We start from the raw sequence: 25,071 nt of genomic DNA, 5'->3' as shown, positions 1-25,071 counted from the left end.
GCAACGCGGCTGCGGGCTGGGGAGAGGGGCCCGGGCCGGGCACACCCGAGAAACCCCGGACCGTGCACACCTGAGGGACCCCGGACCGGGCACACCTGAGGGACCCCGGACCGTGCACACCTGAGGGACCCCGGACCGGGCACACCTGAGGGACCCCGGCCCGTACACCTGAGGCACCCGGGCCCGTGCACACCTGAGAGACCCCGGCCCGTGCACACCTGAGGCACCCGGGCCCGTGCACACCTGAGAGACCCCAGCCCGCACACCTGAGGGACCCCGGCCCGGGCACACCTGAGGGACCCGGGCCCGTGCACACCTGAGAGACCCCGGCCCGCACACCTGAGGGACCCCGGACCGTGCACACCTGAGGGACCCCGGACCGGGCACACCTGAGAGACCCCGGCCCGCACACCTGGTCACCCGGGCCCGTGCACACCTGAGAGACCCCGGCCCGCACACCTGAGGCACCCCGGCCCGGGCACACCTGAGAGACCCCGGCCCGCACACCTGGTCACCCGGGCCCGTACACACCTGAGGGACCCCGGCCCGTACACACCTGGTCACCCGGGCCCGGGCACACCTGAGAGACCCCGGCCCGTACACACCTGAGGGACCCGGGCCCGTGCACACCTGAGAGACCCCGGCCCGCACACCTGAGGCACCCCGGCCCGGGCACACCTGAGAGACCCCGGCCCGCACACCTGGTCACCCGGGCCCGTACACACCTGAGGGACCCCGGCCCGTACACACCTGGTCACCCGGGCCCGTGCACACCTGAGAGACCCCGGCCCGTACACACCTGAGGGACCCGGGCCCGTGCACACCTGAGAGACCCCGGCCCGGGCACACCTGAGAGACCCCGGCCCGTGCACACCTGAGAGACCCCGGCCCGTGCACACCTGAGGGACCCGGGCCCGTGCACACCTGAGAGACCCCGGCCCGTGCACACCTGAGGGACCCGGGCCCGTACACACCTGAGGGACCCGGGGCAGCGCACACCTGAGGCACCCGGGCCCGTGCACACCTGAGAGACCCCGGCCCGTACACCTGAGAGACCCCAGCCCGCACACCTGAGAGACCCCGGCCCGCACACCTGAGGGACCCGGGCCCGTACACACCTGAGAGACCCCGGCCCGTGCACACCTGAGGGACCCGGGGCAGCGCACACCTGAGGCACCCGGGGCAGCGCACACCTGAGAAACCCCAGACCGCACACACCTGAGGGGCCCGGGCTCGCGCACATCTGATGGACCCTGGCTCGCGCACACCTGTGTAACCCCCCAGTCCTCACACACCTGAGGGCCCCCCCCCAGCTCTCACACACACCTGAGCCCCCCCCCCCCCCCCAGCTCTCACACACCTGAGGTACCACGGGACTGACGCGGCTCGCTGATCCCCGGCCCGGCATTGAGTCCCAGCCCGGTCTCTGATGTCGCATCTCCTTGTCGTCACTCTCATCTCTGCTCACCTGCCTCCTGGCAGGTCTGTCCCAGCGGAATGCCTCTGCCCGGCTGTCCCTGCTGCCGAGGGATGCTGCCCGGCTGTCCCCGCTGTCCCCTCTGTCCCGCTGTCCCCACTGCCCGGCTCCTGTCCCGCTCCCCACGCGGACCCTGAGGCCACACGGGCCCCTCACAGCTGCTGCTGCTCCTGCCCTGATCAGGCAGCAAAGGGCGCAGCTGACCAGGCTGACCAACCCTGAACATCCCAGTGTCCCCTCCAGGACTGGGTACCTGAACCTTGCGGGCACAAGGTGCCAAGGAGATTAAGCTTTCATGCTGGAGCATATCCACAAAGATGGGGAAGGGTCTGGAGTGTCCTGTGAGGGGACGGAGGGAGCTGGGAAGGGGCTGAACCTGGAGCAAAGGAGGCTCAGGGGGAATTTCTGGCTCTGCACAGCTCCTGCCAGGAGGGGACAGCCCCACGTCGGGCTCTGCTCCAGGGAACAGGGACAGGAGGAGAGGGAACGGCCTCAGGCTGGGCCAGGGCAGCTCAGGGTGGGCACAGCAGGAATTTCCCCATGGAAAGGGGGCTCAGGAACTGGAACTGCCCAGGGAGGGCTGGGGTGCCCATCCCTGGAGGTGTCCAGGGAATTCCTGGAGGTGGCACTCAGAGCTCTGGGCTGGGGACAAGGTGGGGATGGGCACAGCTTACATTTGATGGTCTTGGAGGGATTTTCCAACCCAAATGATTCTAGGATTTGGCATAAATTGGTATCTGCATATTGTGAGGGTCTCATTTTTCTAGCCCTGGATATCGTTGCATGTAAAAGGAAAGCCAGAATTCTGTAGCACATCCATCAATTTTCTGTGCTTCACCAAAGCAAGAGTCACAATGTGTGCCACTCTGCAAATTGCTTCTTACTTCTTTTATATGGGCATATACAGATAAAAGCAAATATTTATGAAGTAGTCTATCCGCTCAAAAATTTCCAGTTATTTAGTAAAATAATTTCTTGAACCAGACTGACATATTTAAACTGTTACTTGTCACACACCTTGCCATTGTGATGGACAGAGATTTATGAAGAAATGTAAGATACACTGATTTTCTAGTTTACTCTGTGAAATCTTCAACCAAATATCAATTTGTTTGGGATATATGACTTGGAGTATCTATGTCTGTATGGTTGGAATACCTGGATTTCAAATTCAAGCACTGTGGATGAGGGCTTTCTGAGATGTGTAGGCTACAACTGCATTTGGAAATGAATGGCCTTATGGAAAAGCTGAGGTAGACTGACAGGTTTGCCTCCTCGGACAGGACTATAACACCTGGGTAGCAATGGCCATTTCGGAGCAGGAATGCAAGCGCCGAGAACAGATGATCCAATACCATCCGGAGCTTACATCAAAAGGCACGGGGAAACTGACACGAGTGACTTCGTTCTGCAGGCCGTGTAAGAGCGGAAAGCCCCTCCATCTTCTGTCTGCAGCAAGAGAGAATCAATGTCCTGCCGGCGGCTGAGCGAGCCCCGGACCCGCATCCCAGCCCTGTGCGCTGCCGGACTCGGCCCTGCGGCCCCTCGGCCGGTGCCCTCGGTGCCCGTCCCCGCGCCGCCCTGCCCGCAGGAGCACGCCAGGACCGCGGGCCGCGCTGCGGCGGCAGCACATGAATGACCCGAGCCGACCCGAGCCGCTCCTGGCGGCCGGGACAGCCCGGCCCGGGGGCAGAATGGCCCCGCTCCGCCGCGTCCTCGCCATCGCCGCCGCCCTGCGGCCCCTCCGCCGGGCCGGGGCCGCCGTTTTCGGGGCCGGCCCGGGGCCGCGGGGGCTGAGGGGCCCCCCGGGCCCGCCCCGCTCGCAGCCGGCGGCGGCCGCGGGCCCGCGGGCTCGGCGGCGGCCCGGGCGGAGCGCGCTGCCCCCGGCGCGGCCCCCGCAGCCCCCCGGGCCGCGGGGCGGGCCCGGCCCCGCTCCCGCCGCCCCGGACGTCGCGTCGCCGGGGCGGGTGCGCAGTTCCGGCGGCAGCGGGAGGGCGGGGGCCGGGCAGAGCCGCCGCGGCCTCGGCAGCAGCTGCAGCCGGAGCGGCGCGGGGGGCCAGGCCCCCGCCATGGAGATCGAGAAGGAGTTCCAGCGGCTGGACCAGGCCGCCAGCTGGCCCGCCATCTACCAGGTGAGGGGCGGCGCCCGCCGGCTCTGCCCGGCCCGGCCCGGCCGGCAGCGCTCCCTCCCGTCCCTCCATCCCGCTGCCCGCGATGCCGCCGCCGCTGCCCCGGCCCCGAGGCCAGCCCTGCCCTGCCCTGCCCTGCCCGGGCACCGCCGCCCCCGCTCCCCGCTCGTTCCCCGCTTCAGGGGGCGCCGGGAGCTGCCCCGCTCCCCGGGCGGGTCCCGGCGGGGCAGCCCCGCTCGGCGCTGCCCGCCCGGAGCCGGAGCAGCTGCCGCGGGCACATCCTCAGCCCTGGAGCCCCGCGGGGCCATCGGCCCGCAGCGCTGCTCGAGCTGCCCCTCCCGAACCGGGGCAGCCGATCCGCCAGATTTGTCTTTGGGTTAGAACGGAGGAGCCGCGAAGGGGGCATCAAATGCGTTTGGCTTTTCAGTCACCTTAATCATAGAACAGAGCCTGAAGCAGCGTATTAGCAATACTTGTGCAGCTAGCTGGTACTGGGTTTTTATTGTGTCGTTTACTGCATTTAGATTTTTTTTGGTGATATTTAAAACAACCCTGTTGCAAACGTGAATGCTTGCAACAGTATTTGCCTTCTGGATCCAGCTTCACGTACAAGCCACAGAAGTTAGTGCTTTTATCTTTAAAAGTTCTTCACACCTTTATCTAAAATGAAGTTTAAGAGAAGCTGAAATACATGAATGACTGGGCGGATGTGTTCAGTCAGATCAGGCAGCGTTGCTGTAACATCCATTTGAATGTTTAAGCTGGTATATTGCATAAATGAATGACTCGAAGTTCACGTTTGCAGCACAGACGTTGAGCTTCGCTTCTTTCAGTGTGAATTTCTCTGGCAATAGACCACTGAGGGAAGGAGGTGTGTAAAAGTGAAATAAATGGACTTCAGTTTCAGAATCGCAGCAGGCAAGTTTTAACATCAGTAGCTTGCAGGGTGAACATCTCCAGTTGTCTGGCATTTAGAGAATAAGCATGACATGTTGAGCCTGCTTTTCGGAAGGTCCATCTCCTACATTTCCCTTCCCTGCCGAGTGTCAGTGCATGCTGACTGTATCAGTTGAAAGTCATGTGGATATATGACGTTATGTTTTTGCTGAACTGTTCTGGATGATTTGGTGTGTTGCAGGCTTAGTGCTCAGGAAATGATTTTGAGTAATAGAGCTTTGTAATTGAAGTGGTACATTTCTACAGGTACAATTTAATTACAGAAGTGAAATATCTAAGTAGAATTAGAGAATGGCCCATTTTCAATGAGGGATCAGCATTCAGTGATATTTTAGTCCTGCTCTCTTTGAATGATATGACTCAGTGGCCTGCTCAAACTGTGGCACAGCATGAGCTTTGATTGAGGACTAAAATTCAATTTAAAAAAGGACTAAAGTGATTCTTTGATTTGCATCCAACTATTGACAAGCACAGGGGGTGGGTTTTTTACTTGGTTTTTTCCCCCTGATTGATTAGTAAATATGTGCATCTATGTCATGAGATTCAGTTTCTCAACTGCATCCTGCTTTTAAATAAGCTGTTGAAAATGGCATCTTGGCAGGTCATGTACATCTGGAAGAACAAGGTGCTTCTCTATAAGCCGTGCTTTTGGTGTCTGAGCTGTGACATTAACAAAACAGTTTTCCTACAACGCTGGTTTTTGCTGAAGAATGCAGTAAGTAGAGCAGTGTATGTGGTTGGTGCAGAAAAACATCTTCCCCCAGGGTAATTGTGCCACGGCTCCTGGTACCTCAGTGTTATGACTGTAACTGCAGAAATGCAGAAATGTTCACCGGTGCTGCAGGTGAAGCATCCTGCCTCTGGCCCGTGTTCCTTGTCCCAGTCTGTTATCTCGAGATGCAGCCCAGCATCTCCAGGAGGAGCCAGCAGCAGACAGGGAGGAGTGGCCACGGGAGACGTGTCTGGGTGCCACATGACTTGCAAGGGTTAAAATTGTCCATGCTGCTTTTCTTTGGACAAGCGGAAGCTGTGTTCAGCTATGATAGTACAGCTGTGAAAGAATAGAATTTAGATTACCTTCTTTTTTCAGCAGAAGTAATCCCAGGATGGGGACACAAACATTTCAAAATGCAGACCTTGTTTAGGTGATTTTGTGATGATCATGTCTTGGGCACTGCACAATATGGAACCATTCTCTGTACTGCTGGTCAGAACAGGGTGAGCAGTGATGAACTTCTTTGTGTTTTCTTACTCTGGGGTTTCACGGAATGTTTATTTGGTTTTTAATACCTATTTCTATCCCTTACTTTCCTCTAGATTTACTTGTTACAAGAACTGTGAGCCATGAGTTCCTGTGGAGGTTGTTCAGGGACCCAAGTGAGAAAAATAATTGCTAGGTTCTGGCTGTTGCTTGTATTTTAGGGAAACATAAGCATAAGAAAGGCACATTCAAATTAAAATCCTCTTCCATGAAACAGTGAGTTAGAGGAATGTGAGCTTTACCATGTGTGCTAACTGTGGTAAAGGTGTGCAACAGAGAACAAATGCTTAAGGGTAAGTGAATGATATGCACCCTGCAGAAATATCATTAGAAGTATCTGTTGGAATGGGAAGCATTCACTGTGGAGATGTCACAACAAAAAACCCATACCCCAAAGCTAAGGAAAGCACAGTTTAGGCTTTTAAAGCAGGGAAGAAAAGTAAATATTTGTCCAGAATATCAAAACAACACTGGGTTGTCATTTGCTCACAGTGAGTGCAGTATCAGATTTTCATAGTAATTTTACATGCAGAAGTCTTTCAGAACTTTAGGAGGTATTTCAGTTTCTAACTTCTTACACAGGGTGATAGAATGAGATATTATCTTAAAAACACATCCCTCAAGTACAGGTAGAGTTGCTTCTTGTGTTTATATAAACCAGATATGTTGACTTTAGCATGTTGGCCAATGATATTAACATGGATGTGCTTCTCAGGAGCAGTAAAAATACCTCTGAATTATTTACTGATGTACCATTCAACTGGGGATTCCATTCACTATGGATGGAGGCAGAGCTGTCATTTGGGGACAGCTCATGCAGAGTTTTCCATGTGAAGGTAGCAAAATGAAACTAAAATGAGCATTATTTTCTAGTTTTTATAGTTAGTGGAATTTATAATAAGAACTGGATATAGTTGAGATTTTCCAGCATGTTTGGAAGTGAGTATCCTGAAAACAGAACTACCTATCTCTGGAAAGCTGAAGTGTAGTTGGAGTTGGGTTTGAGGCCTGTGAATAACTGTTCTCAGTTTCTCTATTAATTTTTAAGGGTCTTTTAACCAAATATTAATGTGAACATTAGTTTTTCAAACCTCTCTAAGCTAAACTAAAATACTACAAATTATGAAAATTAATGAACTTCATTCAGATTGTGGGAGGAAGATAGAAAGATATCATGGACATTTTGGATATCCCTATGTCAAGACAGAAAAGGCATGGGAAGTTTTTTAGGTATTCGCTGTCTCTGGAAAAATATTTGTAGAATATTTTCTTATGTAGGTGGATTTTGATGCTGAAAGTAAACTGTGAAATGGTTGACCCTGAAGAATTGTAACAGTGTGGCTGTGTTGTGTATTTAAAGTCAGTGGACAGGAAGCTCTACAAGGGTTGGTTGGTTTATAAGCTGCAGCAGGAGTGCAGGCTGCAGTCTGAAAGCAGTTGGGTTACTCCTTTGCTTGGGTGCTAAGCGGCAGATAAATTGTGGCATGAACATGACTTCTCATAAATGCATCTTTGTGCTTTATTCTGCCAGTTCTAGCTGCAGGTCTCTGCATGCAGTGCCTTGCCACTGCTTAATTCGTGCTCTGTTGATTCATTTGAGGCTCAGCATAATTGGCTCTGGTTGTGGAAAGCTGGTTTTAGACTCAGGGTTGTAGGGAGTCTCTGTTCCTTCAAGCAGCTGAAGATATTCCATGTTTTCCTGTGCTGTACACTGATCTTCCTGCACGTGGGCAGGGTTAGTGATGTGTGGCTCACAAAGTCAGGATCCCACCCTCCTGAAGAGCAGAGCTGCTGTTCAGCTGCAGGTGATGGCACCTCTGTGCCCCGGGGCTGGCTCAGGGCGCTCTGCGGCCTGGGTTAGATTTTACTGCTGCCTCTCTCTTTCAGAGCAGCACCAGTTGTGTCTGCTGCTGGCAGATTTGAGATTGGGTAATATATAAAACATATATATATATATATATAAAGCCACCTGAGCCACTTACTCTTGCTTTTTCTACAGAGTTTAAAATCTAAATACTTGAACCCAGAGCTTCAGTGATAGTCTTGCTGGAAGCAGAGCATGGAAAAATGGAGCCTGTTGTGGTTATCATTTGCTAAAAATTTAGAAATTATACAATGTACACACAGTGCTCGCCTGCTTCTGAACATTTTTTGCAGGGTTTTATGGTGTTAGTGTGTTCTTGCACATGGTACTATTGCCTCCTCTGTGTGCTGGAAGCACAGATGTATGGAAGAAAACTGTTAAGGAGAAAGCAGTGTTGGACACATGCCAAATGATGGTAAATTTCAAATAGAAATAGCCCTTGTAAGCACAGAATAAAATGTGGTAGTGGTAGACCAAATATTTTTCAAACTAAAATAACTTTCTAAATGTGCTGGGTAGGTTTGAAATAACAGTTCATCCTATAGTTAACTAAACATTAAAATTAAATGTTTCCCTTCCTAATACTTGCTTTGCAAATGGACTTTATCCAAAGGTTCTCTTTAGTTGAGTCTTCAAAAGATGTGGCTTCCACTGAAATATCACTGCTACTTTCTTGTAGACATGAGAATTACCAGGTTTTAGATCAGTGTCACTTGCATGACCTAAGTATCTGCTTGGGTTGTGAATTTAGCCTCATTAAATACCTGAGGATACTCAGTGCTTCCTTACCCAGTGATTGCTTCTCTGCAGTGTTCACAATGAACACAGACTTGGTCTGATCCCTGAGCTGGGATGTTTGCAGTGCTTACCACTGAGGTTTTCTGGGGTTTTTTTAGTCATTGGTCAGCTTGTTTCATGTTGATTTGCAGAGGTGGTTTTTTCTCCCTGGTGCCAGGAGACATGCCCTTGCTGGTTTGACTGGGAGAGGCACTTTGATAGAGCATCCAAATGCCTCTGTGTGTTCGCTTTGTAGATCGTGTAGTACAAATGCCAGTTCATTTTCTACCATGCTCTGTGAATTCAGATGTGCTTTTTCTCTCACCCACGCAGAATAGAGCTAAGATTCAACAGCTTGCCTGTCATATTATACCAAGAAAAACTGGTAAAAGCGATTCTTGGAAATGCATGTGATTCTGCTAATAATGATAGCTGATCTACTTTCAAATTGGGTTGCATTTTCTGCATTTAACAAAGCAGGTTCATAGAACAGTAGAAAAATTTACATCCTGGTTCGGAAGGAAAATGAGCAGGCATAATATGAAACTTTTTGAAATCTTTTTCTATTTTTTCTTACTTTTAATTCTGTACACTTTCCATGTGAACAGTTATCTCAGCTCTTGGTCGTTGTGGATGCTTTAGGAACTTGTAGTTTAAGGGGTCAAAAGTCACCTTCAGCACTGAGGGTGAAGAGATCAGTGATGAAGATTTACCTGTTTCGCTAATGATGAAGAGATCATTTAATCAGATTTACATTGTTCTGTGCAGATTTTTTCTTTTCCTTAGAAGGTTAAAACAGTTTCTACATCAATAGAAATAGAAAATAAAGCAAGAATACAGCAGATGTTGCATTCTGCCAGTGTAGGCAATTACAGAAAAACTTCTGTGGAGTACAGGGGTGAGTGTGGGGCTGGGCAGACCTCACTGCAGGCAGAGGAAACCTTCCCCTCTGGGCTGACAGCTCTCTGTACTTCGTGGACTAAAATAATTGCTAGTTCAAAATGCTGCTACATAGTACTGAACCTAAAGCAGCTATTATATTTGTGATCTGTCAGGTGCTTTTGCTTGTATCTGAAGTTCCCAGAATTTTATGCTGCTCCTGTCAAGTACTTGATGCATCAAGTACTTGATGCTGAGAGCCATCCTACAAAAGCCACTCTGTTTCTCAGATTCTTTATATTTATATGGAACAAGTGCTCTACACATAAAGAGGAATGTTCTCATAACCTTCTTCCCCTGTGCACAGTTCAATGAGAATTGCTTGTTTATACCATTCCTGATCCCGCAGTAACAGGTTACAGTAACATAAACAGCCTGACCTTTTAATGCGATGGCAGGAAGTAAAATGTGAAATCTATTTTAAAAATGCATCTTTGACTAAGGAAGAGTATACTTCCTTTTTCTGACAGGAAAAATAACCCATGCTCGTTCAGAAGATCTCAATTCCATTTTACTGTGTGTGGCCTATTTTTTCCAGTCTTCTGTACAGTCATTGCAGCTGCTGGAAGTAGGACTAAACCTCTGCCATCCTCACGTGGAATTGTATCTCCTTTGTTAACATTTGCACAGCCATCAGTGACTAAAGATGGGGGCTACAGGAAAAACACAACTCTGACACAAGCAAGAGGTTTTAGTAAGAGGAACTTCTTTTGGAAAGAAGGAAAGGGTGGGTCATGGGAGCAAGAACTGGAAAAATACTACATAGCTTCTTCACCAGCTGAAATACAGATTGACACATTTGACAGAATTTCCCCATATTTCCAGAAGTGGAAGAGATATGGGGAATTCTCTACCCAGTAAAGGAGTGGGGGTGGACAGCTACCCAGCTCTGGAAAATGGTTTTGTTTTCTTCCTTAAGAGTTTAATTAAATTGGAAATCAACAGTCACTTCTTTCTTAAGCTTCTGCCAGTGGAGGATTTTCACAGTAAATTGCAGCTGCTACCTAGAACTTTGTGGTCTGTGGGGTGTCATGAACAAGAATCGTGTTTCAGCCTGTACTTTTTTCATTCCCAGTATTGAAACCTTCTCAGAACTGGCCTCAGGTGTTAGATGAGCAGAGCAGATCTGCCCTGGTGCTGTTTCCTAGGGAGTGTGTGCAGGACTGGTGTGTGTTGGGAAGCAAGAAACCCCTGCCTCTGATCCCTGCCCGTCCCCTGAGCTGGGGTGGCATCAGTAGGGCACTAAAGTGGCAGGGCTGGGGTTGGAGTGAGCACTGGGGCAGTGCTCTCTGGCACTGAGCAGCCTTACCTGCCTGGCTCATTAATGATTTCCCTTTGGGAATCATTGCCTTCTGCTCTCCAGCAATGCCTGATAACTGCCACACCTGCTGAGAGATAAACCAGGGCAGCATGTGGCACCTGGCTCCCGTTGGCACAGCAGGGCACGGCAGCCTCGGGCTGGGCAGTGCTGCCTGGGGAGAGGGAAGCTCTGATCACTTGGAGGTGAAGCCCACAGTGCTCAGCCCTTCTCTGGAGCGGGGCTCAGGGACGGGGCTCTTTTCAGGCACCCTCAGCTTCTGCGGCTTCTTTGCCCTGTGTGTCCATCAGACTGATCTGGTGCTCAGCAGAGGCAAAAGATTGGAACAGGAGGTTGAAAATATGTGAAATCTTTAGAGCTGCTGAGTTGCTGGATTTATTAGCCCACGTGAGAGCATTAGTAGAGAGGTCTAATCTTACCAGTCTTTTTAGAGCCTGTCAGGAAGCAGACAGAGCAGAAAGGTTTCATGGAAACTACTGACTTATGTCTTATCTGTCATTGATTTTGTGTTTTAATTTGTGTAAAGCTGACCATCAGGGGCCTCCACTGGGAGCCAAGCCCGTCAGACAAGGCTTTGCTTGGTCACCACACAGTCCAGTGCACAGGATACTCCTCTGTGACTGACTGGCTACAGCAGGACATTCCTTGTGTGCTGCTCTGCCTGCTGAGTTCTCTACCACATGGAATTTGGGGTGGTAAAACTGTTATGTGCTTGTTATCTTGTAAGAATAGCTAAATAAGTTAATATTACTACCCAGTTAGGAGCAAGCATTCAAACATTTATTGCTTTCATGTAATAACATCTACATCTTTTGGGTTTTCTTGTTCCAAAGTCTTTGCTAAAAATGTGTTCTGCATATTAAACTCTCTCTCTACAGGCAAAATTGTCTTGAAATACTTACAGAAGAATAATATAATCTAGAAACGCTTTGCTGTCAGCAGTGTTGATATTAAAGGAGGCATTTGTGTGTGATTCTGATTGTTGATAACCTTTATTTGTGGATTAGTGCTCAGAAGCCTTTGGTGTAGCTGTCTTTTGGAAGTGGGGAGTGAAAAGGGTTGTGATAGATGTGAAGGGTTTATTTAAAGATATTTACTGCATTTTTCAGTATTATTTTTTTTCTGTAAGTGTTCCAGATCTGTTCTACAGTTGCAAATGAGGATTTGAGGTAGACATCAAGTGATAAAGCACGTTTAGTCACAGCTGATAACTGGCTTCGGCTGGCAGGAAGTGGAACACGATGAGCAAGAGTCTGGTGGAGCCTGGGGTGTGGTGGGCTCAGTGCAGCCCTGCCTGGGCTGCCAAGGAGGGCTGGAAGCAATGGGAGTCATGTGTTTCCAGAGAGACACTGCCACGACAAGAGGTAGAAGCTGTGAGAGTTGCTTGGCTGTGCTAAATCAGCTGGTTTAGTTCTCAGAATTAATTCTCTTTAAGTAGCACGATGAGTAGATGTATGAAGTGGCAGAACTGTTTATCTCATCTGATGCACACAACTGACTCTCACTGCAGTCTGTTTCATTAGCATGGGGAGCATTCACCCGTCCTTTGAAGGCCTGGCTTGTCAAGTTTTGCAGTCTTTTTCATGTGCTGGAGTGCAGAGTATGAATCTGTCCTGCATTAGGAGGTCTGTGAGCATTTATCTTGATTATGTGATGTCCCTGTTTAACACTGACATTTATTTTTATAAACTCTCAGTTACTTTCAGATGAGAAGATGTCCTGTACAGCTGGGCATGAAAGCTCTCTGTCCCTGTAGTGATAGATAAAACATCCTATAATAACACAGGATTGGTTCTGTCAGTGTCTTGAAGCATTGCTTTGCAGCTTGGAGAAATAAAAATACTGAATACATTTTAGCTTGTAAGCTGGCTGGTTTGGGGTGGTGTTTGAGCCCAAACTGTGTTTGGGCCTGGAAGCTGAGCAGCTCAGAATGCTGTAAGGTTTAATATTAACCTAGCTTACTTAGATTGCTTTCCTAAACAGAAATTAGACAGTCATGTGGAAAAGCAGGAGTATCCTAATTCTGCTTTATCTAACATCTGTTTTCAGCAGTACTATTTGTTCTCAGCAGGTTTTTGTGTGCATTGCAGTAGCTTGGCAACCTGTAGGTTGCACCATTCAGTGAATTCAGTATGGTTTTAATCATCACTACGATTTTCCTTTCCAAATTTGAATATTTAAGTACAGTGGAGTGGGCATCTGTAATTATAACTGCAACCCCATGTTAAACAGATCCCAGCTGAAAGAAGCTGTTCATTCAAATTTGTAATCCAGCAAGTTCCTTCAATTGCTGTCTGAAAGTCTTTCTTAAGAGAAGATACTTTAAAACTTCTTTCTGGAAATGGTAGTTAAGCAGTTACAGCTACTTTAGGTTCCCAAAGAGGGATTTGGGCAGTGTGCTGAGAACCAAAGCTGCTGGAAGCAGGGCTGGTTGCTGGTTCTGCTGTAGGAGCAAAGCTTGAGTTTGACCTTTCCCTGCATGCAGAGGCATGAACCTGCATTGTGCAATCCTGGTAATTGTACATTCTCTTTAAACTCATGGAATCTTGTTAGGTTGGAAATGATAAAAAGCTTTTAGTAACAGTGTAGTGAGCATGCTTTGGCAGAATGATTCTCTAGTTCCATTGCCTGTCTACTTACTAATGGCCAACATGGTGAAACATTCTTGTGCCATAGATTAGAACTTGCTGGAGTTTGGTCTTATACCCTTGATTGTAGGGAACAGATAGAATGCAGACCCACTTACATTAGGGAGCTGGTGCCTGTGTAATATATGCTTCATCATTTTGAATGCATGGGGCTCCTTGATACTAAATAAATTCAGTTTCCCCCCTTGTGCATCTGACTTAAAGTCTGCCTCTCAGGAGTAAAGCAAGGCATGGTACAAACAGCTTCAAGGAAATGAAGTTTGCCACTGAAGAAGATGTAGATAATGATATTTTTTAATAGGTAAAGCAGAGTTCACAATTTCCTATATAACAATTCCTCCACTCCCTTTCTGGTGTGTTTTAGTACTTCCTCCACATACGACCTTATATCTTGGAGAATTTTTATGGAATTAGTAGAAAGTTGGAAATATAGCTGTTGCTTGTCCCACAGCATTCTAAATAGAAAAATAACACTGACATGATCTGAATATGTGTCCCACTGTAGTAATGCTGTGACTATTTCATTAACCTGTGTATATGCATTAGAAAGTCCAGTTTAGCTTTTAGATTCACATTGCAGTACCCAGTGTGAATGAAATTATTTATGCAGAGGAACACCCCTTAGCCATGAGGGAAGAGAAATGTGCTTCATACTCTGACTTTGCTTTGTGTTTCAAAATAATGAACAGTTTACTTGTGTTAGAGCCAAGACCTTTCTTTCTCATCTGAAGCAGCTGGGAACTGGAGCTTGTCTTTGCCTTTCAAGGCAGGCTCTTCTGAATGCTCCAGGTGGAGGGGAGTTGGCCTTTACCTTATCAAATGAGAATATTTGCCTTTATAAATTAAACAGAAAGAGTAGTGGGAAGTCTCTCAAGTCCGGATATTCTGTTGCATCTGGTGTGGTAACAGCACTGTGCTGTGAAGGCTAATTTAGTAGGTTTTGGAGAGGGGAAAAGTCTTTGGGGCTCTTACAATATGCAAACTAATTACAGGTTACCGTGAACACAGCCGTTTCTGGCCAAGCTGACTAAGCTAGGAATTCAAATTACTATTTTTAGCCATCTTACAAGGTCTCTAGTTTTCAATGATACCCATGTTATTACTTCTAAAAATTATATTGTTGTATTTATCACCCTGACAATAAGCATTTTTAGTGAAACCAGTCCCTTACTTTAAAATCGAACAAACTGTTTGCAGTTCTGTGAGATATTGTGAAGATAGCTTCAAAACCACATTCTGAACTAGTTTCTTTTTTTCTAATAAGCTTTGTTTGGAACTTTCTGCAAAGATTACTGGATGAGAGAAAGCATTCCTCAAAATCTGAGTGTACTGAATAGACCTACTTCATGCATAAATTTATTCCTTTAAAAAAAAAAAAATCAGTCTAATTTTAACATAGCATATGGCGAGCTGGTGTCTAAAACTGCTTCAACTGGCTGTTCTTTCTAAATGCATATATAGCTCATTTAACTGCAGATAAGTATTAAAGAAAAACCATTGTGATTCGTATTTTCTTCTGTGAACACTAGCTTGCTTATTCTGTCCTATAAATTACAATAGATAAAATCTGAGTTTAGTTTTAGTCAGTGTTAGGGGTAGAAAATGAGGCTTACAAATTTACTGTTTTCACAAAATCCTGTTTCCATGATGGTAAGAGACTTTCAAACCAACTCAGACCAAGAAAATAAAAATGAGGCAAACTCCAGAAGTTCTGATTCCTAGGTAAGAATCATTTTGTTTCTGGCTTTGTGTCATCGTGGAAAATAGAGAAATACACCACTGAGAGCAGATCTAGAAGTGCTTTTGTATTTCCGAGGAGTTTCTCACCAGGACTGCAAGAGGAGTGCAGGATTCCCTGAATGGTGCCCCCTTCCAGGGCCAGTTCTTTGTTCCACAGTGCTCATGATGGGGTAGGGGAGCTCATCTAAAGCTTTCTTCCCTTGCCTCCAGGAACCAGGCGAGAAAAAGAGCCTACAAAGAGCCTGAACAAATTGCCCAGAGAAATGGCCTCCCTGCTGAAAGGAGAACTCCAGAGTTGTCCCAGCACAGCCAAGGGCTGGGCTCCCGAAATGCTCGTGAGACAGTAAGTTAGCAACTGAGGAGCTGGAGCATCCCAGCTGGGAACAAACCCCCTGGGAAAGCACAAGCAGCTCCCTGGGAGCAGCCAAGGGTGTTGCCTGTCCTTGCTGGGGCTGGCTTGGGGCACCACTGCTCAGGGAGGACACGAGTGCTGCTTGCAAGAGTGGAGATCAAAACCCCTGCTCTAGAATGAGGTCTCATTCTCATTGAAGCCCTGTAATGTTTTAGCAGTCCAAGAAGGCAGAGATGTTTATTTTGGAATGTAATGACAACAACAAACTTGACATTAGGGTATTCAAAGGACAATAGCAGTGATGTGAAAAAATGTGTGGTATTTTGCTTTGTAAACTCTAGAAGTATGTTTTTGTAGCTCTGAGTCTGAGATGAGCAAAGGGTTATGTGTGTGCACGTTCTCACAACCAGCCCATGTTTTCCCTTTGCAGCAAATGCTATTGATGTGTTAACAGCATAACAAAAAGGAATTGATGATAAATCTTGGAGTGTAACAAAGTCTCCTCTTCCCCTATTACTCACTGCATTGCCTGTGGTTTTGGGAGGTGTTGTAAGGTGCCAAGTCATGTTGTTGAATTTGTAAAGAGCTTGATAAGTAAATATGTGAAGTGTGGAGCTCTTTGACAACTCAGATTTTTTGTTTTGAGGCAAGTGTGGTTCTGTAAGGCCTCTCTGACACTGGTGAAGGTTTTGCTCTGACTTTGTCTCTGTATAGACATCACTTATTCCACCTAGTTTGTAATACTTACTTTGAGCACCCACCAGAATTTCTGAGCCCAGATTATTTCCTGTTTTCAAGTAGTAATGTAAACTTCTTTGGTCTTCATTACTGGTAACCCCTTTAATGTAGTCAGTGGCACCTTTCAGGAGAGGTGTCTGTTTACTTCTGTTGAAGCCCCCTCACCTCTCTGCGACAGAAACAGTGCTGCAGAATGGGCTGAGAAGTGTCAGAAGCATTGTCCTGTTTTCTAAATCCAGGGTTAGAAATCCTTGGGATCTTATTCAGGGAATCACATGCCTTCCAGGGAATTGTCCTGGTGCTAAATGTATGGGTATAAAACCAAACTGAAAAAAAAACCTCAACATCACCACTAGGAGACCATTTAAAAACCTTCTCTTTTTCTGACTTGTTAGGATTGCCTTGAGGATTAGAACTGCAGAACGTCCCAAAGTTTGACAAATAATTTATCTCTGCTGGATAAGCAAAAATGATGGGTTAGGAGAGATGATGACTTTGTAGTAGCTGGAAGTTTTAGGCACACCACAGATGCTGCTCAGGTCTTGTGTATTTGTAGGTGCTGTACCTGTCCCTGAGGGAGTCACGTTCTTACTCCTGACTAAACTCCCTGGTGCTTCATGGCTGCTCCCTAATTAGCTCCAATTAGGGCCGAAAGGGAAAGCTAATGAGTTGGTGAGGTTGTGTTCCCAGGAAGGTGTGGCTGGTGTTCGGGAGTGCTTTACAAACACTTGTCCCTCTCCTTCAGCTCCTGTCCCAGCAGAGGCCTCGGGTTCAGCAGCGGGCGCTGCGCTGGCAGCCGGGCAGGGAGCAGGATCGAGTGTCCTGGCAGCTGCAGTGTCTGGGCAATCACCTCTGCTGGGAGCCCGGGGCTGTGTTCTGCTCCCGTGGCTCATTTCATGACTCCCTGGGAAGGGGGCTGTGAGCTCGTATGGGCTGTGTTGTGGGAATGGCCCTGGTGCTGGCTGCCTCTGGAGCACAGCCCCCCTGGAATGCTTCTGCAGCCTGACTTTGGTTTTCTCTGTACCTTTGGTCATGCTGTGCTAGGCAAGTAGCTCTCTCACATATGGTACCTTATGTTGAAAATTATCTCAGCAAGGCTAAGATCACTTGGGAATGGCAAACTGCCCTTTTTTCTTTGATAGTTCTGGTATTTTAGCAAATTCTGCAAGTCACAGATGAGCAGATGTCACTACTGGACTTGTCTCGTTATCTGTTATTGTGACCAGTATTTTTAAGATACCAATTGGTAACCTAGATGTGTTAAACTCATGTAATCTCCAAAAGGATTAAAAATAATGCTGTGATAGTTCTGCATCTATGTGAGTTTAAACCGCTGATGAGACTACACAAATGTTGCCATTTCTTTTTTGAAAAATGAATCGAGCATTGGCGATCTTATTTTGTTTCTTGAAAATATTTGTCCTGAGTGAAATGACTGCGGTGTTTGTCTGTTAAGCAGCTAAAGTGCTGTGCTGTTTGTTTGGCTTTTAGTCAACACACTTTCCAGGAAAAGGTGAAAGGACACAAACACCACAGACGAGTTTCGGTTGTAGCTCAGTGCATGTGAAGTGCACCTCTTAATCTGAAGTGAAGGCTCTTTTTAAAAACCTTCATTGAGGCTTAGTAAGAAGAGTGGAACTCAGATACCTAGGGCTGGTTGCTTTCAAACTCACTTGTGATATTACTGATGGAGTGCACAGAGCTTGTTCTGTGTCTGTGCTGCTGCTCCCTGCAGTGGGGCTGGCACAGGTCATTAGACGAGTGTATTAATGATCTTCCCAACTGATTTAGGAGCCTTCAACTGTGACAGTGAAGATCCAGTCCTAAGCAGAATCAGTCCTGGATTCTCTTGAGGCAGAGGGTGATAATGTCCTTCTCTGCTGGGACAATACCTGGTTCTGCAGTGGCCTTTTGGATTCCTCCTCAGCTGCAGGTAACCCCAGATATGCTGCAAATCCGTATTCTTTCAGTGGGCAGTGTGCCAGCATGCCCAGCTGAATAGAAGAGCAGGATGTGTTCAGAGCCAGGGGTCTTGGAGCAGATACATACACTGGGATTAAAAATGGGAGAAAAGGAAAAAGAATCTGTAAAGATCAGTTCTGCTTTTAACTGGTAAGACCTTGAATGTGTTACCTCGTGAGGAAGCAAGACTTACATTTGATTATCTTATTTACTTATTAATCAAATTAGTTCATTTATCTTAGGATTACATGGTGGTAATGGATTACACAAGATTTGGGGAATGGTAGTAATGGATTATGCAAGATTTGGGGGAGATAGTACAGTCTTGTTTTCTTACATTAACTGAGGTTATCAGCACAGTATCTCTGAAAGAGAGTAGAGGGCTCTGAGTGAGTATAGGTAAAAATTCTGTGGTAAATCATTCCATGGTTCCTATTTCATGAAGCCAGGGATCCCCTTGAGAAACTGTAAGCTATCTGCAGTGGGGGCATTTCTTATCCTTTTGTTTCCAATTTGAAACACGCCATTTGCAGCTTGTCTAAATTCTAGGAAATACCTCGGTTATGCAGCACATGGAAAGGTGTGAGAAGTGTTTCTTATCCCTCCCTTAGGTCTAGCATTTGCAGGGTTCATGTCTTTTTTTTTCTCCTCCAAAGCCTCCAAAGCCTTGGGTTTTGTGTGTGGTTTTTTTTGGTGGTAGCTCTGTAAAAGCTATAATGCTCTTAGATGGCTTGTGAGATGTCAGAATGAAAATATTAGGTATCTAGGAAAGCAGGACTGTTTATAACCACAGTTGTCAGTCTGTGAAGCCTGGAATGCCCTATGGGCCAGCAATGATACATTTTTAAACTCGTACAAAACCCATACTGCAAACAAATGAAGGTCTGGATTTGCTAGGCAGACTAAATTCCTTTAGGAGTTATGTGGATATCTGGTCTGTGGGATGCACCAGTCTATTTGAGATGAGGTTAAACCAGAACTCTTTATGTAGAGACCCCTAATGTTTGGGCAAATGAAGATGTGGATCTCATTGCAGTGGTTACTTTTCTTACAGAAGAAGAGCAACTGAGTTAGAACCTCTTGACACTTTAATGAGAGTGTGGTTTATTTCCTGGCACTGACTTTGTTTGATGATACAGATAGCAAAGCTCTGCTTTTGCACAGCAGCTGTCAAGAAAAAGCCATTTCACAATCTTAAACGTCTCTATCCTTCCAATAATGTCCAAGATGCACTTCTGGAGCAGATTGAGTATCTGGGAGGAAAAATAGAGATGGATGTGAAGAAGAAGAGGGGAACTTGAGTTGTTTTCTTACGCTGACACTCCATTCAGTTGTTTCCTGTTTTGGCAGTGAGTACATGGCTACAAAACAGCAGAAGTAGAATGTTCCTGCCAGCAGCTCTGAACTTCTTCTGTTATGGGTCATAAATTTCAAGGACAAACTATATTTTGAACTTACTGAAATTTGAGAAGTCTCATGTAATTCTTTAACCTGATACTAGAGTTTAGCTCTTTGATTTCCCTGTCTGTGTTGCAACACTCATAAGAACCAGAACTGAAAAACCAGTTTTTACCCATTGCAGATGACACCGAGGCAATCTGAGAATCTGAGCAGCTGGGCTGTGCAGCGTTGCTGTGGTTTATTGACAGCAGTGCCTTCCTTCTGGGAACGTGCAAGATAATGCACTGCTAAAGTGTGGAAGTGGCACAAATCTGTGGCTTTCTCCCTTCTGGAAGTGCTGCCAGGCCCTGAGAGCCACTCAGGTGCAGGTGTTGAAGTGAGCATGTACAGTGTGCAGTTATCTCCCTGATGGAGTGGCTGCAGTGGGGGACCGCAGCGTTTGCTGTCAGGAGCCTCTCAGTGAGGCGTGTTGGAACTGGTCAGTGCTGAGAGACAGTCTGGAATACCTGCTAGCTGTGATAAATACAGCCCTGGGAAAAACGAGCCCACTTTGCCGCGTGTTGAGATGATTTAATGTGGCAGCCATGGCCAGTTTACATTCTCCTGGGGGTTATTTCCGTGCTCCCAGCAGCTGACTGGAGTCACGAACCCTCTCAGGGCCGCGCCGGCTCACGGTGCCCGGGCAGTGCTGAACTAGCAGGGGGCTTTCTAGGAAACCGTGTTGCAAGTGTGGGATTTCTTATTTATTTATTTATTCTAACCTCCTGTAAGAGTGCTGTTGAACTTTAAACAAGCCTGTCCTTTCCTCTCTGTGCTGCTCCACCTCAGGAAGAAGCTTCACATAGCAGGCAACTGGTTTCTTTTTCTTTTTTTTTGAGGGAGATTAGTAAGCAAATCAACACTACCATATCTTAGTTGAAAGCAAAATTAGGAGACCAGATAAAATGTTTTTAAAGGGTATTAAAATCCACATTTATTTCACTTAGCTGGCTAAAATTCTGCAGCTGCTTGTTAAGATTTATGTTGTGTGGTGCAGCTGTCTGTTCATTTATCTGATCTTTAGATGACCTTCCTCTTACCTACAAGTTACATCCTCATTTCTTGTTCTTGCCCAAATACCCTTATGTAAAGCTGAATGTAGGATAAGAAATCAAATCTTCCTTGTCAAGGGGGGCTGCCTGAGCAGTTGTGTGCTTTATATCTTCATGAAGTTCTTTTGTTGGGGAGTGAGTTCAGGGCCTCAGGTTGCTCTCTCCCATGCTGGATCTGAAGACCTTTTCCCATTTGTGTAAAGTAGGAGTTTGTTGTGAATCTCTTGGTACTTGCTGGTTTTCTTGTGCTCTTCTATACAGCTCTTTGCAACCTCATTGGACTGTAGGGATATTTCCATTCTGAAACCAGCCTGAGTGACATCATGGGGAAAGAGCACCTTCCACTTGACTGTATTGTAACTTTTTACTCTTCCACCTTTTCCAGCAGTATCATGTCATCATTTTCTTCAGTGGCAGCTTTAAGAGGAAACCTGTTTTTTAGCTAAGATTACTTTTTTATATAAGTCTTTATATATAATTTTTTGTGAAGTGCTGTCCTTAGTGTGAGTGCCTCAGTAGATGGATTAGGAGCAATTCTGTAGCCCCTGATAAGGTCTTGGCATTTACTGCTTCCCGTAGGAGCAGAACTGCTAAAATGACAGTAAATTGTTATCTCTGAGTCTGATCTGCTCCAGGCTTTATGGTACAATTAAACAGTGTGATCAAATTGAGCCCTGCTGCAAGGTTTCCTGGGAGTGAGTCTGGTGAAGCTGAGACTGCACCTTTAGTGTCTGTTCTAAACACTGATACACAAATCTACACAGTGTGCTTGAATGGCTGATGGCATGGCCACTCTTCCTGTGGTCTTACAGAATATTTACTTGGAGATTTTGAGGTGGATTTTCTCTTTCTGAATCTCCTGCTGGCATCTGAACAGGATGGGGAAAGTGAAGCCCGATGTGCTGTTGTGCTCGGAGCTCAGGAAGTTCCCTTTTGAAGAGCAGGGCTTCAGCAGACTTCCTCTTTCCACCCCAAAGTATTGGGGGACAGGGCTTAAAACCAGGAGATGAGTGGCATGAAGTGACTCATGCTCCAAACCCAAAGCATTTGATTTTGGAAAACTGACTTCAGTTCTAGCCCTTCCTCTTCCAAGTTTTATATTGCACGACCTTTTAAATGAAATGTCAAGCTTCCTTTTCGACAGGCAGGATCTCTGCAGTGTGACTGGGTGTGATTCAAGAAGGTGTTTGGTAACTTCATGAATCCCTGCCTTCATCCACTACCTCCAGTTCTCGTGACATCTCTGCTTCAAGTTCCTCAGAGCAGAATAATTCCCTGCTGTGAATGAGTCTGGTTTCTCCAGCGTGGGGACCTTGTGGTCCTGTTAGAGCGTGTTCTGAGCCTACCCTCCCAGCAGTTGAGTGGTGTCAGTAATGAGGTGGCTCCAGCAGTGACCAGGACCAGCAGTGTTTGACAAGGCCCTGACATGGCCCCACAGCTCCTGTGGGCCCTGGGTTCTTCTCTCCAGCCATGTTCTCTGTTGAAGGCAATTGCATTTCCACTACAGTCAGCTTCATATCCTGGAAGTGACCTTGGATGATAAATTTTCTTTGGTCACTTTAGATGTTCTAGCAGCTTCTGTATCCAAAAAAGCCCAACCAAAACTCCAAACCGCTTTTCCCCCCATTGCTGAGGACAGTGTGCCCTGTGTGATGTGCAGGCATGCCTGCTCTCCTGGATTTTCTCTTTTCCTGTGTTCCTCACGCTCAGCAGTGGGGTGCTGGGTGCTGGCTGGCTTTCCACACCAGGCAGAACTTGCCTGTTGCCATGCTTCCATCCCTCTTTTGTTACCATCCCACCCCCAGCCCGTGGTTTTTCCTGTTTCTTGAAACATGCTCCAGAAATACACTGCTGGTTTTAAATAGTCTGCTGAAGGCACTCGAGTGACTTGTTTCTTTCCATTTTCTCTGTGCCTGTGGGAGCTCAGCATCTCTAGAACTCCATTATTCTCCAAGTACCTTTAGGCACTGTGGCATCTTGAAAAAGATCTGATATTTGCTGGTGAGGTAATAGCCAGCTCTCTATTCCCTGCACAATAAATTGCCACTTTCAGTTCCTGAAATACTGGATGTTGGTGTTGGTATCTGTGGAACTCCTGGGGACTGGCAGTAGTTTGTGTGTGCACATACATGTGGATGCTTCAGTGTAATATTTTTGTATTAGAGTTCCTTTGTATAATTCCATTTTATAAAGAAGCATTTGATCAATTTAGTTTTAAAAGAGGGGACAGATTTCTTTCAAATCTGTTAATTCTGTGAAATGAAACTGTGTATTAGTGCTGCTGCTAAAATAGCCCAGTATTTACTTTCCCTAAGGAAAATTCCTTAGGGATCTTGGTTTGGTTTGCATTTTGATGCTTTTATAATATGAATCCTGTGGGGGGGAGTTGTTTTGGTTTTGGGTGTTAGGGATTTTCAACACACATTTGGGAAATGTGGTTAGTGATCTAGAAAACCATTTTTCCTAGTTCCCTGTTTTTTTCTCTTGTTAATCCTGTACAGTCAGTATGGAAGAATAAATCCCTGTAAAGTACAAAGTCACCAACCTAGTGTCAGAGACAAATTTCTGAAAACACCCATTTTAGCTGCCTCATGTTTGAGATATTAGACTGTGGCAGTCCAGATCATATTCTCCAGACTGCATTCTTCATAAGCAGAAATACTGGCAGCCATGTGTTCAGTTATAAAAAGCTGGCAGCTGATGTCAGCCCTTATTTCAGGTTTGGAATACTGTGCTAATTTTGGGCAGGTTTATGTAAATCAGAACTCTTCTCCTGACATGCAGCATTCAGGGTAAATTGGTACATACCTGAATAATGCAGCACAAGAGATAAACAGGTAATGTGCTGCAGTAGATGGCCCACTTGAAAAAAATCCTGATTCTTTATATGCAGAACTGTGCTTACACAGTATTTATTTACAATGTGAAGTTCTGTTTCAGCAAATTGGGACTAATGTCCAAGGACAGCAGAATTCTTTTTATTTTAGCTTCTGAGATGGTCTCAGGTAGCTGAGCTATTATATGCACCTGAAAAAAACCTATCTGAGAGAGCCCTGGTGATCTGTTTGAGGTGCTGCATCTGTTTTAGCTGAGCACAGCTGACTTCTGCCACTGCAGCTCTGTGACATCGTGCTGATAACTCAGGATAATGATGAACGTGGTCTTAGACAAATCACTCTGTGTCTGTGTGATGCCAAGGGGGGCAGACAAGTTCTTTTCTATCACAATGAATGTTTTCACTGCTGCTGAGTCAGAAGCAGGGTTGATATTTTCACTGATGCTGCAAACAAGGGCTTAAAGCAGTTTATGTGGCAGTGCTTTGGGGCAGAGACCCTGCTCCTTCAGGAGCTGAAAGGCATCATGTCTGGTGAATGTTGTGCTGCTTTATTATGCAAACTAATAATATTTTAATAAATAATGTTAGTGTTGCATTCTGAGAAATTTAAACTCAATTCTTAATTGGAGGCCCAAAGTGCTTTCTGTCCAGAATTCCCTCACACGAAGATGTGAAGTCAGATGGGGATTTGCCTTGAAATAGCCAATGGTATGAAATTAGATGGATTCATACCTAACAGAGTTGGTTTTTTTATGTTGCAGGACATCAGGCATGAAGCCAGCGATTTTCCATGTAAAGTGGCCAAACATCCCAGAAACAAAAATAGAAATAGGTACAGAGATGTCAGCCCCTGTAAGTACACTTTCTTTTCCATTGTTTGTAAGACTGTTGACTTCTAATGACTTTTCACAGCTGAATGTTCATTGTAAGAACAAGATTCTGTTAGGTGGATAAGCACCCAGGACAACTCTTTGTTATTATATTTATTTATTTGTGAGACTGGTGTCACAGGATGCATTTATATCCACAGGGTTATACAAGAGCAGCACACAGTAGAGTCTGAATTTGTGGGCAGAAACCTGAAGAAGGAAACTTGCTTTACCTTTGAGAATGGTGGCTGAACTAGCATTTCCGAGGTTGCAGGGTGGTTTCTGTGCAGCTCTCAGCCAGCAGAGCCTCCTGCAGGCAGCACAGGTGGCAGCAGTGCCCTCCTGGGAGCAGGGTGGCACAGAACTCTGCCACAGACAGAGCTGAGCTCCGTGGAGCACAGCAGGAGCTCATGGTGATGCTCCCAGGCTGCAGCTGGGTTTGGAAATGGCTGTGTCCCCTGTGCTGGGGGAGATGCCTCTCTGAGCACGGGTCCTGTGCAAACACAGCTCACCGTGCTGCTGCAGCCTGGCTCTCCTGCTGCCATCCCAGGGACAGGGACAGTCCCGGTGCCACCTGCCCGCAGCTGCTGCCATCCAGGGCCTTGGGCTGCAGCCACATGGCAGAAATGATGCTCCATGGACTGGTCAGCAATAATATTTAATGTGTCTGACACTGCAGGGAGCTCCCAGGAGGTCTCTGAGCCACCTCCTC

At 46.6% G+C, this 25,071-nt stretch overlaps 1 protein-coding gene across 1 annotated transcript in view; it reads left to right on the top strand.

The window, feature by feature from the left end:
- Positions 1 to 3,487: 3,487 nt before the first annotated feature.
- Positions 3,488 to 25,071, top strand: part of PTPN1 (protein tyrosine phosphatase non-receptor type 1) — a 31,196-nt gene continuing 9,612 nt past the window's right edge. Inside the window, exons 1-2 of the mRNA XM_036395775.1 lie at positions 3,488 to 3,609; positions 24,252 to 24,342. Of these exons, the coding sequence (XP_036251668.1) occupies positions 3,547 to 3,609; positions 24,252 to 24,342 (154 nt within the window). The 5' untranslated portion in view covers positions 3,488 to 3,546. The remainder of the gene's footprint in view (positions 3,610 to 24,251; positions 24,343 to 25,071) is intronic.

The sequence above is a fragment of the Molothrus ater genome, chromosome 17 (assembly GCF_012460135.2).
Source record: "Molothrus ater isolate BHLD 08-10-18 breed brown headed cowbird chromosome 17, BPBGC_Mater_1.1, whole genome shotgun sequence".
Taxonomy (NCBI): Eukaryota; Metazoa; Chordata; class Aves; order Passeriformes; family Icteridae; genus Molothrus; species Molothrus ater.
Note: the sequence above shows the minus strand (reverse complement) of the source record. Positions and strands in the feature narration are given on the sequence as shown.